The sequence below is a fragment of the Lissotriton vulgaris genome, chromosome 2_1 (assembly GCF_964263255.1).
Source record: "Lissotriton vulgaris chromosome 2_1, aLisVul1.2, whole genome shotgun sequence".
NCBI lineage: Eukaryota > Metazoa > Chordata > Amphibia > Caudata > Salamandridae > Lissotriton > Lissotriton vulgaris.
In genome coordinates this window covers 853150530-853168694 of record NC_141687.1, presented here as the reverse complement: position 1 = coordinate 853168694, position 18165 = coordinate 853150530, and the positions used below count along the sequence as shown (strand labels likewise).

Genomic DNA, 18165 nt, shown 5'->3' with positions numbered 1-18165 from the left:
ACAGCAGTGTGAGAGAAACAGCAGTGTGAGAGAGACAGCAGTTTGAGAGAGACAACAGTGTGAGACCTTTTATTTATGTTTTGGTTGTTGAAACGTAAATAAAATGCATTGGTATTTGCAATGTCAATAGCTCAAACTGGCTCTGTGTGTGTGTGTCTTGCTCTGTGTGTGTGTGTGGCTCTGTGTGTGTGGCTGTGTGTGTGTGTGGCTCTGTGTGTGTGTGTGGCTGTGTGTGTGTGGCTGTGTGTGGCTGTGTGTGTGTGGCTGTGTGTGGCTCGGTGAGTGTGTGTGGGGCTCTGTGTGTGTGTGTGTGTGTGTGTGTGTGTGTGTGTGTGTTTGGCTCTGGCTGTGTGTGTGAGAGGGACAGCAGTGTTATAGAGACATCAGTGTGAGAGAGACATCAGTGAGAGAGAGACAGCAGTGTGAGAGAGACAGCAGTGTGAGAGAGACAGCAGTGTGAGAGAGACAGCAGTGTGAGACAGCAGTGTGAGAGACAGCAGTGTGAGAGACAGCAGTGTAAGAGACAGCAGTGTGAGAGACAGCAGTGTGAGAGAGACAGCAGTGTGAGAGAGACATCAGTGTGAGAGAGACATCAGTGTGAGAGAGACATCAGTGTGAGAGAGACATCAGTGTGAGAGAGACATCAGTGTGAGAGACAACAGTGTGAGAGAGACAACAGTGTGAGAGAGACATCAGTGTGAGAGACAACAGTGTGAGAGAGACATCAGTGTGAGAGACAACAGTGTGAGAGAGACATCAGTATGAGAGACAACAGTGTGAGAGACCTTTTATTTATGTTTTGGTTGTTGAAACGTAAATAAAATGCATTGGTATTTGCAATGTCAATAGCTCAAACTCGCGATCTATTGCATTGCAGATGCAATAGGTCTTGCATTTGCGAGAGATTAAGCTATTGGCATTGTAAATGACAATGCCATTTATTTATCTGTTTTCAAAACCAACACATACATAAAAATGTTGTCATTTACAATGCAAATAGCTCTAACTTTTGCAAAGGCGAGACCATTGCATTGTAAATGCTTGTTTAATGGATGCAGCTTGACCAGGGAACATGATAACAGGGATAGAGCTGGTCTTATGGGAGAGGACTATTTAGAATTTTTGTGTTGGAATGTGAATGGCTTGAGGGTCAAAATAAGACAGCGACTGGTCCTTCAATATCTGAAGGACAACCCAGCTAGGGATTCTCATGCTTCAGGAGACGCATTTGTTACGGTCTGAATGTATGGCACTGTTTGATGGACAAAGACAGGTGGGTGATTAAAGTCGTAACCACAGACCAACAATGCTGCTCCAAAGGAGTTGCTAAAATATTTAAATCAAACTCTGGAGTTGAGTTGAGCAAATCACACACAGACGAGAAAGGACATTGGGTTGTAGTGGAAATTAGGAGTTGTGCTACTTCCTTCACGTTGGCCAGTTATTAGGGCCCAAAACGAAGACGATATCACACTTGGCTTTGCCTTTCCCTTGCTGATTTTGAAGCTCCTCTGATTTTCGGCAGGGATTTTAATGTCATCCTAAATAATAGGCTCGACAGATCCTCTCCCCACACCCAAATTGCCGCACCACGGGTCAAAGCCCATCTTCTCGCTATGCTAAGCAATTTAAACTTATGTTATGTATGGCGGAAGAAAAAGGGTGATGCCAGGGACTATTCTTTTTTTAGTAACAAAAATGGCCATTCCTCAAGGATTGATTATATTTTTATGGAGCGCTCATAAATAGGGAAAGTAAGAAAAATAGAGTATTTACCCATTCACCTTTCTAAACATGGTGCAATAGCTTTAAATATAGAGCTCCCCTCAAGGTCTCCACCGAGAAGGTGGACCTTGAATAGGAGGCTTCTTCTGCAACCACATATTCCGGACAAGATAAAGAGGGAGATGGCTGTCTTTTTCAATCAAAATTTAGACTCTGCGCCTAAACATGTGGTATGAGACTCTTAAGGCCTGGTTGAGATGGATTTTGAACGGTGCTACTGCTGGATGGGCCAGATCTGAAAAAAAAGATTGCACCGTTAGAGGAGTAGTTAATAGCGGCCGAAGCAGCCTTAAAGGCCAGGCATGTTTGTGGCGTGGAAAAAGAATGCTTAGTGGGGAAGGTTGAAGACCTGCAGCGGGAATTTAGACTTAAGACTGGAGAAATTATAGTGCAGAAATGGGAAGTCAGCAAAATGAGGGACTTTGATCAGGGAGAGAATTCTGGCAAACTACTTTGAATGAAGAGTAGAATAGATAGACCCCATAATTACATCAGTAAGATTAAACCGGCTAATGGCGGCCAGTATGTTGAGGATAAAGATGACATTGAGCTGGCTTTTACTAAATTCTTCCAGGACTTATACCGGGAGGATTTAGTTATAGACGTAGGTGCCCTAGATCAATGGCTCGCTGGGAAACAGCTCCCACAGCAGAGTTTAGAGAGCATAGCATTGCTCACCCAAGATATACCAGGGAGCGAAATCCTCACTGCCCTTAAAAAAAAAATGTTAAAAAATCAAGAAAGGGAAAGCTGCTGGGCCGATGTGATCGCTAACGAGATCTATGTTTTACTGGCAGGTGAAGTTATCCCTATTTAGTTGAAGCTGTTTAATGAAATTCTGAGAGGCACCTCCCCTTTACCAGACTCGTGGAGTGAGGCTGTCATTACACTAATCTTAAGCCCGGGCAGGATCCTACACAATGCCAGTATTATCGGCCAATATTACTATTGAACTGCGACTATAAAGTCTTCACTGGGGTACTAAATGTCCGTCTTTGTAAGATCGTGGGGCTGATAAATCACGAAGACCAGAAGGGCTTCCTCCCGGGGAGGCAGATGAAGGATCTGGTTCTCACTCCAATTGACTCAATAGACCTGGCAATGGCGCATGGTGCTCCGCTTTCAATCATCACCCGAGACGCAGCAACAGCCTTCGATCAAGTTAACTGGCATTACTTGAATGGAGTATTGATGGCTTTGCTTTCGAGGAGACCTTCAAAGAGGTCCTTAATAAAATCAATAAATCTCCCCGAGCCCAGATTGTGGTTAATCTCACAGCACCTGTGTTAATAGAGCGTGGCACAAGACAAGGGTGCCCTCCGTCACCTATTCTCGTTGATTTATACATCGAGCATTTGGCTCAATGCTCAAGGCAAAATAAAAAGATCTACTCTTTTGTTGTAAATGGTTTCACAAGGAACCTAGCCCTGTATGCAGACAATTTGATAATATTGTCGTCTAATATCAACCAACCTCTACCAGAATTACTTACTGAAGTACAGGCTACCGGGAAACTGTCTGGGTATGAGGTTAATAATGACAAGACCGCTATGGCTTGGAACGTGGCAGTTCTGGGTGTAAGGCTATCTAAAGAGATCAGATATCTTGGTGTAACCATAATATAGGAACTACGAGAAATCCCTGAAGTAAACCTAGTTAGACTCTCGAAGGAGGTTGATGTACTTCTGAAAAGATGGCAGAACCCCCGCTTACACACTGGCGGATTAACTTGATTAAAATGTGCATCCTCCCCAAGTTTGCCTACCTATTTAATATTATCCCATTGGCGTTTGATAAAGGCCTTTTAGTTAAAATCCAGGAAAGGATTTCTGCTTTTATATAGGTGGGCAAGGGGGATCAGGCTGTCTTGGAAGAAGCTAAGACGTAAGCTTTCGCATGGCGGCCTGTGCCTACCTGACCTCCAGCTGTACGGTTGGGCATAGCAACTGAAGAACTGCAGGATGTTACTTCTCAGGCCAGACAACACTTTGATTGGCTGCATTTTCAAGGCTATGCTGATGGACAGCCCTGAGGAGGGTTTTATGTACAAATCTGGTGCCTCCAAATACTTTAAAAAAAAGTCTGGCTGAAGGTCTTATATGCTGCTGCCTAACTGTGGTTTGAATGCTGCTCTAGTTTAGGTTTATCCTATTACAGTGAATGGGCCCCCGTATGGGACTCACCGGGAACACCAGAGTGCCTCTTGGTCGCTTTAGTTCAGTCATTAAAAGATGCAGGTGTTGCACGTTGGATGGATATAGTAGATGGAGACAAATGTCTGCCATGGGATACCTGGAAAATTTTAATGGCACATTATCCAGATTCAAACATTACCAAATCTCAATGTGGTGCAAGAACCAGCAGTGGCATCCCCTTGTGGACAACTCAATGGAGGACAACTTGCAAGATCCTAATCCGAAGAAGGAAGTAGCACTCTAGTATAATTATGTCCTGCAGCAGACAGGAAGTTGGAACATCCTTACCTGGTCTGGGAGAAATACTTGCCTGACAAGGAGCTGAAATATTTATGGCAAGTATCTTCAGACATGGTTTACACGTTGATCAAATCTGCTGCACTAAGGAGAAACCACTTTTTCACACCACAGATATACTGTCCCCACTCAAACTGTCCAAAATAAGGGTTGGTGGATAAGCCAGGTCTAAGATATGTGGTGCCCAGAAGGCGGATGACATCCACATGTTTGCCACAAGCCCTCTGCTAAAGGAGTTCTGGGGCAATGTGGGGAAGACCTTTTTGGACGTTTTGGGTAAAGATGTGGCGGTAAGCTCCTCTGTAATTCTCTTTGGTATGGTCTTGTTGCCTGATGGGGTGGAAGGCCTTTCAGGGTTGCAGAACAAACTAGTATTTACGTCTCTTAGCAAGCAGGAAATCTGCAAGAACTGGCGCCAGGTGGCACCTCCGACATGGAGAGGCTGGTGGAATTCAGTGAGATACTTTAGGGACTTAGATCAAAAGGTCAATGCTTATAGGGAAAGAACTGAGCTTGGGCTAATATGGAAGCTCTTAGATCTTGAATAGTGGTGTTTGCGTAGGAATAATATGTCCAATGATTACACCTCTTGGTCATGTTTTTATTTGGAGTGGATATACTACAAACAACTAGATAAATGCCTATGAACAAGCACAATTCCAAACTTGGCCACAAAGACTATATTTCCACTTGCAACAAACGGATACAATGCTGAAAATGTGGTTGATTTGTCACATTGGTCCAACGTCTGAGCAAAGTGGAGGCCTGTATGAGTGGATAATCAGGTTGTATGGGTGCTAAACGTAGACATTAGATCTAGAAGACCTGCTAATGATCACAATGTCCATATGTTCTAAACCACAAAACAAACTGGTAGGGTGTCCGCTAACTGCTCTGTAGTTTGTGCTTCCTGTACAAATGCTTGTGGAACACATTCGTAATATTCAGAATACCCAGGGCATAACATTAATACCAAAATGTAGGCCAATATAATGTTATACATGGCGATGGCATCCAGACACACTACTCTTGTACTGGTACAATAAATCTATTTAGATATACAAGACTACAATGAATTCCAGAATCATGGCATTCAGCTTAAACACATAATTTACATTGGAATCAAACAAAGAAAAGCAGATGACAATTAGCATAGTGATATTGGTACCTGGGTATTCACATGACTTGAGACTGCTGGAAAATGTCAGAGTCTATTTAAGATAGCACAATGACAAAAATCAAAGAGGCTCACAACTGACTGGTAGACTTACTTACTGAGGTTAGATCAACAACATAAGATGCATGTTTTACATAATTTTCTGGTGTTGTGAAGTACCATTATAATTACCTAAAACTGTTCAAAACACAGTTTTAGCTTTATTTAATCGACAGTCATTTCTAGAAGGACTTTCTTAATAAGGCAGGATAAAAAAAAGACAATCTGTATGTCTACTTAAAAAATATTTACCAAACAGATTACCAATAGCTTCGTACCTAAATAATTTCAAATGTTAAGAGATCAAATAATGAAAACTATTGATCAGGTGGCTCTATGATGCAAACTAGAATACTAAAATTTAGATAAAATACTTAGCTATGCACACAAGCGTAACAAGAAAATCTGTAAATCTAATATTTTCTTACACAAAAATGAATGTATAGATTTGCAGCGACATCTACATTTCCAAAATAAAGCATTATAAACGTGTTTTTCCCAGCCAAGAACACGCTTGGCTTTGCCCACTTTTGGTTGGGCATTTGACTATTTCAGGGGGTGGGAAGATGCATAAAAAGGAAGCTATATATTTTACACTGAATTTTAAAGTCATTTGTCTGCATGTTTCAATGTCTTTGACAGAGCATAATTAAGCAGAGGCATGGTCAATTTATTTTATCTTATTTATTTTTGTTTTTTTGAAGGAGCCGATTATTACAATTTGTCTGATATGCTTTACAATTAAATGTATAGATGTTTAACGAAATAATTTTTAAAAAAACACTTTGAACTAGACGTCCAATTTGCAGGTGGTGATAGCATATGGGAGGATGCTCCAAGGCCAGTCCCTTTCATAAGCAGCTGTTTCCACACATGCAAGAGAAAGCCAGATGTCGGCTAATCTTCTAGAGCGATCAGCCCTCTCTCAGCTCTTCTTTACCAAACATAACCAGTTAGTAGCAGAAGGGATCAGGGTACATTAATTGGGATTAAAAAGACATGTTACAAATGACCCGTAGTTGTAAATGTAAATGTATTGCGACTTATATAAGCGCACATATCACCCGAAGGCATCAAGGCGCTTGCCTTGGGAACCCATCCTGGTATTCCCCTGTGAGATAACCCCAGCAGGGTATCCACAAGGTGAAAGCCAGGCATCCCTAGTTGCTTCTAAATGAAAGATCTGGTCATAAATAGCTTTGTGGCCAAAGAAGCAAAACCACCAATGTAATTAATGAATGGCGTATATCTGCTACTCATTACTTTCACAGTGAATATGGAGAACGTGTCTCTATTGTTTGAATTTGGACTATTTGCCTGCGAGTGGATTGGTGGAGGAGGCTACTGTGTGCCACCATGGCAGGACAAGGCACAGAGAAAAGATGTAGCGTATCATGTGACTGTACAGTGACAGGCAGAAGATGAGAGAGTACAGGTTTTGTGTTGTTTCTGGTCACATGACTCAGTGGTGTCAAATGTGCTATCCTTGCCCACACCCACTTCTCATTTGCGGTGGATTATCATCAATCAGAAGGTTCTATGGCAGAATTGATGCTCCATCTGCAGAGGACCTGGGCCCACAGCCACCCAGTCACCTCTAAAGGGGTGACACATTGGCTGCACTTTTACTGGAGGAAAATAGAAGCCTATGTAACTGATGCGAACGGTTGTATGACATTACCATGCCTTACTTCACCACGCACATCTTTACATCAAGATTTTACAATGCATACCACTACCACGCATTTACATTCACTCACATTAGAAACACCTTCACCACGCATTCCACTACCACGCATACTTTTACCATGCTTACAGGTCATGAAAAATCCCGTTACATCTCAAACTGCCACCTACTGTTCAAAAATTATACATTAAATGTAAATCTATTTAATTATTTGCCATTTTCGTTTACAGGTTTAGTACTATTTGAGCATTTTATAATGTTGGTGGGTGAGGGGGACACACCCCCAAGCCCCCTTTTCTAATTACCCTCAAATGCGTGGTTATGTCTTGCGTTGTAAAGACTTGCGTGCCAGCAGTCTTTACGATATAAACAAATGTGTGTAAAATGTAATACGAAGTAAAAACTTCGGAGTAAAGGTTGTTTCCCGGTTAATATAGACATTTTCATAGGTAGAACCATTTGTGCAATGGCACTTTTACTTTTTTCTACAACTTAAGAGAAAGGTAAGGTCCAAAGGCTCACTTTCCTGACCTCACTCCATGTGTACCCCTGCACACCTTAGAAATACAGCGCGCGCACACTCTCTCTCATTATTTATGCAATTATTTTAATTCTTGTGAGAAGATTAACTAGTGAGTGCTTACCTTTTCATTGAAGTCTTTGTCTGGCCTTTCTTCAACCTACAAAAAAGAACAAAACAATTACTGACCAACGAGAACACAACCCACTCTCAAGCAGAGGTTTTCAGGAAATGCGATACACTTCTCAACTAAAGCAAATTCTCAAAACAGTGTAAGCAATCTCAGAATAGGGCTATAATGCGTTTTGAGTTTGGCTAGTCACTGTAAATGTTTTTAGGCTAAGACATAGCCAATTCTTGCGGCAGTAAACTCTCGAACAGCATAGAAGTATAGTGGCAAAATGGAACAGTGATGGACTCTGGGTGGGTTCTCCACTTCAAAGTATGAATTTTGTATTGGGAAGAGTAGAGCCCTCGGAGCACAGAAAAGAGCAAGAAAAAGAGCCCTGTGAGTGGGCGAACTCTTCTGGGTTTCCAAGTAGCAAGTTCTATGCCAATGTTCTTCAGATGCCAACATATAGCCGAAGTCTATCAATAGTGAAAAACCTGAGCGATAACACCATGAAAGGAAAGATGGAAAGAGCTTGTAGATGCAAGATCACAGAACCTAGCAGCTATTGTAGATCTTGATATAAATGTGGTATTGACCGCGCCTAATGTTTTGGGTATAATAACTTATTATTTTACTTAAGCGTTATAGTACATCTGGTACTATTAATGATTCTGTCCAATCCAAGTCCACTTTCAACCTGTGCTAATGTACATCAAGGTTTGTTGTTCCCATGTAGTACAATTTCCAAATTAATGTTGAAATTTCAAGGTTTAGCTTACTATTGTAAATGCCAGTTTAACACAACATATTTTACATACTTACAAACTCTATTGTGCTTGGAGCTTTTTCAGGGGTAACATTAAATAGAATTTAAGTGGGTCTACAGATCTAGTTTTTTTTTTGCTAGTATGTGATGTGTGTTCCGCTGCAAGGGTGAAAGCCTGTTTCTACAAAGAGAAGAATCATGCATGGTATCCATGACTGTAAGGCAAGTGTAAACACTTAATAATGCCCTACAGGGGCACTTTATTTTTTTTCTAATTATTTTGAATGCTACATACATTACAACCATTAGGCTAGATCACTTCTCACTGTAAGCTTACACTATGTGACACCATTACCACACAGTCACCATGCATGATACGTTTTCTTGGGGTAAATAGGCCTTCTCGCTTCCAGTGGATGATGCATGGCAACAAAAAGGAAATGTTTTTAGATAATTCTTACGTACTAAAAAAATAAATAGCTTGTTGCGGTCCATTGCTTTAACAATTGTAAATATAAAACGGTCTCTGTATTTTCCATGACAAATACCTTTAAAAATCTGAAGACATGGCCAACCTATTTAAAAATAACATGTTTTCTATATTCCATTTATTATTTGAAAATTGTGCAAATTTTCGTAATTTGTGCATGTGGTGTATTTGGTCTCTCTATTTTATCACGCCTTTATGTAAATCTAGATGTTTTGGTATTTCTATAGTGCAAACCTAGCAGGCTAGCAACAGAGAAAGGAACAGGAGAGAAGCCCCACTGGGTATACATGGGTGAGGGTGACAGTGGTAGAGGTGACAAGTCAGCCTATCTGAGGTAGGGAGGCAAGAAGTAATTGCACTGTGGGACCGAGAGACAACTCTTTTGGAAGTGGTGCTGCCGGTTCAATGCACCAAGAGGTCAAGCAGTCCAATGCACCAAGAGGTCAAGCAGTTCAGTGCAACAAGAGATCAAGCAGTTCAGTGCAACAAGAGATCAAGCAGTTCAGTGCAACAAGAGATCAAGCAGTTCAGTGCAACAAGAGATCAAGCAGTTCAATGCACCAAGAGATCAAGCAGTTCAATGCACCAAGAGATCAAGCAGTTCAATGCACCAAGACTAGAGATCAAGCAGTTCAATGCACCAAGAGATCAAGCAAGTCACCCTAACAAAGAACACGTCAGGAAACCAAGTCTCTCTTGCAGGGGTGTAATGCAAGCCCCCGCAGTACTGTGGTGCATGCCCCTCCCAGGCCTGGAAGGGCCCCCACCCCGGCTTGACTGTCTGTAGTGTGTGCAAACGTGTCTCCATTTCACACGCTTTCCTTTCAGCATATCTCTCTCTCTCTCTCTCTTTTTCCCTCTGATAGAATTCACTTTTCGATACCCTAATTACCCTATGATGATGTGCGAGTTAGCATCATATGACTAACTAATGAAGTTCGTATATGCACCTATGTTGAATTACTATTCTTGCTCCTTACTTATGCTCAAATGCACGTGTGACCATATTAGTTCCTTAGCTTAGCCTGTGTGCCACCATATTGTGTAACCCTCTGTGCCTGCGGGCCCTGCTCGCTCATATGCCCCTCCCGCAGGAATACAGAAATGTACTAAGACAGCAGTTTTCGTTTCTCGGCTTACTGTGGCCGAAACTAACAAGTCTCTTTATCAGTAATGTTCTCATGCCCAGAGACGCCGAAGCCTAGCTCCATGGCCTTGAGTAGAGATAATAATGTATCCCTTGCAGGTGCAGATGCCTGCTGTATGAGAGCATTGTTCACTGGTCTGAGGCTCGGTAACTTTCCACAAGGGGCGTACCCCTCTTTACTGTATTGCATTATAATGTATTGCTGTGATGTAGAGAGTCAGTCCTCTCGTTCGCACTCCTAGGAGTGAGGTCGGACAGGGCCCTCTCATATGAGTGATATTTGGCCTAATAAAGACCTTTGTTTATTCTTCTCCACTGTCCGGCTGACTTCCTATATAGTGACTATAGGTGAGTGCGGTAAGTCACTCGGGTGGATTTGAGCCACGCTTATCAGATGGCGCCCGAATAGGGACCCCGCGATAAGGATCTTTCTCACCCGTAAGTGGGTAGCAGAAGACCGGGGACCCGCTGGTCGGCACGGTGGGCCCGGGTACCCATCTGATGCCGAGCTTGGTTCTCGCAGCGCTGCCCCACCCTGCTGATCGGGAGAGGTCCCGGTTCGGATCTTACGCCGGGGTCCAGAAGGCGGAACTTGAAGCTGACCGTGTTGGTCCTGGCAGCCGGAGGTGGAGAACGGTAGAGGTCGGTGCCGCCTACGGAAGGTGAGTGGTCCACCTGTGATTGTTGCAGGAACGGGAGTGTTCCGGGAGACTAGAGTGTCTCTAATGATTTGAGGAGCCGGTGTGCTCCTGGGGCTAGTGTGCTCCGGGGAACTCAGAGTACGAGTTGGTGCTCTGACAGACTTGACGAGGTTGGGGACGTATTTAGATGTAATTGTTGGTAGCGATCCGACCGGGTGGTACTGTGGTAAAGGCGTGGCTCATTGTGGGTAGACTCCGGTGCTTACCCTGAACTCCTAGTGTGGTGGTTCAGTGGAGGTGAGATCTGGGTTTCCCGCGGTAAAGTGCGCAGTGATCCATAGTGCCGCACGGGTGACGGATCTGTTCCCCGTCCTCAGAACAGTTAGTGTACTGTTCGGTCTGCGGTAGAGTCCAGGTTCCCCAGGACTTGGTCGACGGGCCTTGTCCCATTTGGTAACACGTGTTTGAAGGTGATATATATATATGTGCATGTGTGGTTTTTGATGTATGTCTGTATGTGTGTGCGAACGAGCTTGAGCTAGAGACTTAAGGTACCGTAGTCTGTGGAGAATGGTTTCTTTTACACCGAAGTAGAGATGCCGTGTTTTAGTAAGTTGCGATGTTTTGGATGCTGTTGTCGACCCTCAGATACTAGACTGGCCGAGAGCCAACCTGCACCCCCTGAAGGGACTCCGAGCTTTGATATGTATGTCAAACATGGACTGGTCCCGCTTTTGTTTGGTACTTTGTGGCACCGGTACACTGCTGATAATGTGGATTTGCAATGGCCTTTGACGGGTTCTTTCGATGAAGCTAAGTTGGACTATTTGCAAGACAAACTGTTTGCTAGGCGTAGCCGTCAGAGTATGTTTGATTCTTTGCGAGTGTGGCAGAAAGAGGCCAGGAAACGTAAGCTGAGAGATGAGAAAGAGGCTTATAAAAAGTCCACCCAGTCGATGGCGCAGAAGGCGAGAGAGCAGGTGGGAAATGAGAATGCGCTACGTATGGAGCGCGCAGATAGACTTTGTAGGTTGAAAGAAAATAAAAGTTATGTGGTAACGGAGGACGACCCGGATGAGATGGAAGACATTTTGAATACCCGACCCCCTCCCCCTTATGCCCCACAGTCCTTGTATCCCTCCTTGCCAATTCCAGCCCCCGCTAGCGGAGTTCCGGGTCCTTCAGCCAGTGCTCCCCAACAATCCTCGCCCTCGACACCCCTTGTTTCATTACTCCAGACCACTTCACCCGCACCCTCCCCACTTTCCCAATTTTCTTTAGCACTCCCTACTGTTTCAGCTAGTACCACCCCCAGTCAGGAAATGCTAACACCGAGTCGAGGCGCAGGCAGTGGATTACTCTCGCAGGTACGGAAGTTGCTTACGCGTTCTACGGTTGGTTTAGACGAAAAGAGTATGGTGGCTAATCAGGCATGTCAGTGGGCCAGGAATAATATTTATTCGTTTGAAGATATTTGGTCCACCATGAAAGATTTTGAGCCTTTGATGCAGCAGCACGCTTTGTGGCACATGTCTAATGTATTGATACCGCTATGGGAGCAGGGGTATGGAGGTGTGGCTCCAGCGGTTTTACGGGATATACAGGCTGGAGCCTATAGAACGAATACCGGGGTGAAAGAAGTGATGAGTAGTTTACGTGCACTATTACAATACAGGAACGAATTACCCTCTGCCGGCGCACCCTATTTCCCAGGTCTCCACCCAATGCGCGAGGTGCACCCTATTTTTCATCCCGAGGTCCCCGAGTTGCTAGATCCAGTAACGGAGGCTGTTACCAGAAACAGGATCGATGCACATTTTCAGGAGCAATGGGTGTATACGCCATGGAAGAGAAGTGAGGTGTTATCATTGAAAGCTCAGCTGCCGGATTCTAGAAAGAATCCGACTGCCTACTACAAAGAGCTAACAGAAGCCGCGTCCTCCACTGTGATGACTTTGGCTGATGTTGAATTGTTTTTCGGGCTTTTGGTCCCGGTTGATGTGTGGCGGCAGGTGAAGGGTACTGATCATACGGAAGAGTTAGGAGGTACGTGGCAGGAGTTGCAGGATTGGGACAAGGAGCGTAAGCCGGGGGAGAAGCCGAAGGCTGAGATCTTAGCTTTACCAGGGCGCATAATAAAATATATGCATTCTCTCATTCCCCCGAAAAAGGTAGATTGGGACAAGTTGACGGCCTGTAAGCAGAAAAAGGATGAGGCAGTCTCGGACTTCTTTACGAGGTTTGAGGAAACATTCATAGATTTTAGTGGGCAAGATGTGTCACAAGATGGCGGGCTACGGCTCTTTGTTAATAGGTTTGTCGGGAACTTATTGCCTGAAATTTCAGCAAGATTGCAAGCGTCGGAGTGCACATGGACGACGTCCTCTCCTTCGGGCATTCTCAGTATGGCACAGTATTATGAACACAGAGAAAATGAAAGTAAGGACAAGCAGGAAAAGAAGGCTAAGGATCTAAAGACAAGGGTTTTGTTGCAGCAAGTGGCTAGAGGCAGAGGAAGGGGTGCAGCGCCGAGTCGGGGGGGCGGTTTTGGGAGAGGTGAGAGTAGGGAAAGGCTGGGACCGAATCAGTGCGCAAAGTGTAAGCAGGAGGGGCATTGGTGGCGGGATTGCCCACTGCTTCAGTCGGGCGGCGGTCCAGGAAGAGGACGAGGACGAGGTAGTGGTGATTTTGGGAGACAGGCTACACGGTCAGAAGGAGGCGGGAGACCGGGAGGAAACTACTTTGACAATGGTGCAGACAGACAACAGTTGCAGAGGGGCGGTGGTCAGTACTATAACGATGATTACTCAGTGGATGATTTGACAGGGTTTTCCCACAACTAGGACAGCGTAGGACAGAGCATGGGACCAGTACTTATGGAAGTTGATCAGAGGGGACCTTATGTCGAAGCAGACTTATTGGGGTCTCAACAAAAATTTCTAGTGGATACGGGTGCAATGAAAAGTTCAGTGGCTCGTTCTCGGGTCCCAGGGGCGGCTCTGTCTGGCAAAAATAACATCTCTGTGGGTTTCGCAGGAACTCCGGTGATTAGCCCAATTTCTAAACCTCTCACGTTAACGATTGGCCCTTTTACTGTTGATTCACCGTTTCTATTGACATCAAATTGTGGAGAAAATTTGCTGGGTTTAGATCTATTGAAAAGATTGCATGCCACCATCTATTGTTCTCCGGATGGCGTGTACCTTACTTTGGGCCCGAATGTTGCCCGCCCATTGCAGTGTTTCTCGAAAGATGACCCTTTACCACCTGAATTCCAAGGCATACCCGACAGCTTGTGGGCTGTCAATGATACAGATGTAGGTAAAGTGGATATTGCCCCGGTGACCATAAGAGTGAAGGTGGGAGCGAAATTGCCCAGAGTTCCACAATACAGGATTCCTAGGGAGGGAGAGAAGGCCCTGTTACAAATAATACAAGATCTAATACGATCTGGGGTAGTGGAAGAGACTGATTCGAACATATGTAACAGTCCTATTTTACCTATCCTCAAAAGACGGTCACCTGAAGCTACTGATGATACTCCTGATGTTTATAGATTTGTGATTGATTTGCGACACATAAACAGAGTAGTGGAGCCACAGTACCCGGTGGTCTCGGACATTGCTACAATATTGGCAATGATACCCCCTTCGGCCAAATATTTCTCTGTCCTAGACTTGAAAAATGTTTTCTTCAGTATTCCAGTACATGAGGAAAGCCGTTATCTTTTCGGATTCTCATTGGCTGGACGAAGCTTCCGCTTCAAGAGAATTCCTCAGGGGTACACTGAGAGTCCGAGCATATATAGTCAGGCTCTGAAGGCACAATTGGATGAACTGGAGCTTCCACCTGGCAACGTTATGTTGCAGTATGTGGATGATATCCTGATAGCATCAGACGACGAGCAGGGTTGTCGGGATGCTACTGTGAAATTACTGCACCATTTGGCCAAAAGAGGGCATAAAGTGTCCCTTCCAAAGTTTCAATACTGTCGAACGGAGGTCACCTACCTCGGTCACCTCCTTTCGAAAGTGGGGAGGAGATTGACGCCAGAGCGCATAAAAGCGATTATTAACATGCAGGTACCTAACACGCAGCGAGAGGTGCGCGCGTTCTTGGGCATAACATCGTATTGTCGCCAGTGGATACCTAACTATGCGTTACTAACAAAACCCCTATTGTATCTGACTACCAAGGAAGTGCGCGAGCCCCTACCCTGGACCCCGCATGTCAAGAAGCGTTTGAGTCACTAAAAACGGCTTTATGTTCTGCGCCAGTTCTTGGGACACCTGACTACCAGAAGCCTTTTGTTCTTTACGTACATGAGGCGGAAGGTTGCGCGTTGTCTGTCTTAACACAATGTTTCGGAGGGAAGCAGAGACCCTGTGCTTACTTCTCTGCAATGCTTGACAATGTGGCAAGAGCGCTGCCGAGTTGTCTGAGAGCCACGGCGGCTGCTGCGGTTTCTATAAGACAGTCGGCAGGGCTCGTACTGGGATCAGATCTCACAGTAATGGTACCGCATGCTGTGGACATTTTGCTGAACAGGACACAGACGCAGCACTTAACTAGTGCTCGTCTTACGGGTTATGAGATGACTCTTTTTGCACCCCATGTTACGATCAAAAGGTGCGCAACACTGAATCCAGCCACATTGTTACCTATCCCCACAGATACAAACGACGATGACATACATGACTGTCTGTTTAGGACCGAAGAAGAGACAAAGGGGAGGGTGGATCTGACAGACAGGCCCTTGGATGAACCAGACGGGGAATTGTATGTGGATGGGTCCTGTTTTAAATTGCCAGACGGTACATCGACAGCAGCATATGCAATAACAACATTACAGACGGTGGTGGAGACTTCTAGGATACCTTACAATTCTGCCCAGGCTGCGGAGATTATTGCCCTACTGAGAGCATGTGAATTGAGTGAGGGGCTAGATGTGAATATTTATACTGACAGCCAATACGCCTTTGGCGTGGCTCATAATTATGGGCGACTTTGGGCAGAACGGGGATTTCTGACTTCTCACGGACAACGCATACAACATGGTCCACTGATATTACGACTGCTAACGGCGCTGACACTACCCAAAAGATTGGCTGTGATAAAATGTAGCGCACACAAGACAATAGTGGATGATGTAGGACGAGGCAATGCTTTCGCCGATGAAACAGCCAAAGAAACTGCTAGAGACAAATTACCACGGATGTTTGTGGCAGGACCAGCTAGATGGGTCCCAGATATTCACATGTTCGCAGACACTGTACAGAGTGTCAAGAACATACAGGGCAAAGCGACAGAAGAGGAATTGAGAGCATGGAAGGATGGGCAGGGACGATTAGATGCGGATGAATGTTGGACAGATGTGACAGATAAGAGACGGTGGTTGCTCCCAAATGCATATGTTCTTCCAGTAGTGACGATGGCGCACGGGCCTGCCCACGTTAGTGCAAAGGGCATCTGTAAATTGCTAGACCCAGTGTGGAGCAATAAGAATATCTCTAAAGTGGCCATTCACTTGGTTCGTCAGTGCATGGTGTGTTTGAGACATAATCCTGGAAAGGGTACCCCTGTCCCAACTGGAAATTTCGCACCCCCTTCTTTCCCTTTTGAGGTGATTCAGATGGATTACATCGAAATGGAAAGGGTCAATAACTTGAAGTATGTCCTTGTAGTCTTATGTGCCTTTAGTAGGTGGGTGGAGGCTTTTCCAACTAAAGATTGCACGGCCATGTCTACTGCAAAAATGTTGATCAAGGAGTATTTTTCTCGCTTTGGATTACCTAGGGTGATCTGGAGCGATAACGGTACGTCCTTTAATGCAGAACTAGTGAAGCAAATATGTAAGGGCTTACAGATCTCCCAAAAATTTCATTCAGCCTTACACCCTCAGGCAGCAGGACTCGTGGAGCGGTTTAACGGCACGCTCAAATTAAAGATGGCCAAAATATGTGAGAGTACAGGTCTCCGTTGGCCAGACGCCCTTCCCTTAGCCTTGCTTTCAACGAGAGTTACTGTGAATGCGAAAATGGGCGTCTCCCCCCACGAGGTGGTATTTGGCCGTCCGGCCAATATCTGGGGAGTGCCCAGGCCTAAATGTTTTACAGAAGTACCTTACCCTTTGTTGACAGATTATTTGTATGCCTTGACTAAAGATCTTCGTTCTATTCATCAGCAGGTAGCAGACACTCTGAAGCCGTTGCCGGAGGGGCCAGGACACTCCATCAACCCAGGGGACTGGGTCGTCGTCAGAAGATATCAGCGGAAGTCCTGTCTGGAGCCAAGGTGGTCGGAGCCGCGCCAGGTGCTCCTCACCACGCGTACTGCACTTCGGGTGGACGGAAGGAAGGCGTGGACGCATGCCTCACATGTGAAGAGGGTCCCGCTCCCGTTGCCCTATGACCAATGGGTAAAGGATGGCATTGCTGATGAAGAGCATGAAAATATCCCGAGGTATGCTCCTTTCTCGGATGCTTCACTGATTGGAGAAGAGCGAAGCGGAATAGAAAGTTCGGTGAGCTCTACTACTCCTGTTGCTACTAGTGAAGAGACACCAGAGAGTCCAGCATCTGCCACAGATACACCTGTTTTGTTCACTGACCCCGAAGTGCCAGGGAGCACTCGATATAATTTGCGGCCCCGAAAAAAAAAATAATAAGTAACAGTGCTGAAAAATGATGGACTAAACACTGGAAGAAGGGCTTAGTGAAATTTCTGAATACGAAGATTTAGTGGTAGGGATGGACTTGTAAGAGCCCTGGTGTTTAGCCGAAGATTGTGTGTCATGAGACTATAGAGTGGCGCGGGGCCCAAATTAAGTGCTCCCTTGTTTTCAATTGTTGAACAGCGACGTTGGAATAAGGTATGGACGGTAAAAGCCTGCCTGTGAGGCTTTGAAGGACACAGGGAGAAGATCCCTTTTTAAGGGTTGAAGAACCCCTCTGGCCGGTTGAGGATTGTCTGGGACTATTTCTTTTTAGTAGAAGTGTTTTTTATTTTTGATTTTGATATATTTTGAACGTTCTTGAGAATGTATCCTTTTGGGCGCCCCATTCCTGATGAGGAGCAGCCCTTTGCGGCTCCTCCGAGACCTGTGCCTGATTCCCCCTGGTTGGCCCTTCCCCGAAAAGGAAAGATTGTGGTTATCATTATTATTCTGATTGCTTTTATAGTAACTCTTGGAATATTGTTTTTCCTGGATAAAGCTTACCCTGTTCATGTGTTTGCACCCACACCCACTGCCGTTCCTGAACATAATATGATTACTGTTGATTATGGTGAAAGAATGTTAAGAAAAAGT

The 18165-nt window shown here is 44.9% G+C and overlaps 1 protein-coding gene across 25 annotated transcripts in view; it reads right to left on the bottom strand.

The window, feature by feature from the left end:
- Positions 1 to 18165, bottom strand: part of LRRFIP1 (LRR binding FLII interacting protein 1) — a 470251-nt gene that overhangs the window by 176225 nt on the left and 275861 nt on the right. For all 25 annotated transcript variants that reach the window (XM_086956332.1, XM_086956334.1, XM_086956307.1 and 22 more), the window contains one exon: positions 7825 to 7860. In XM_086956332.1, coding sequence (XP_086812458.1) covers positions 7825 to 7860 — 36 coding nt within the window. The remainder of the gene's footprint in view (positions 1 to 7824; positions 7861 to 18165) is intronic.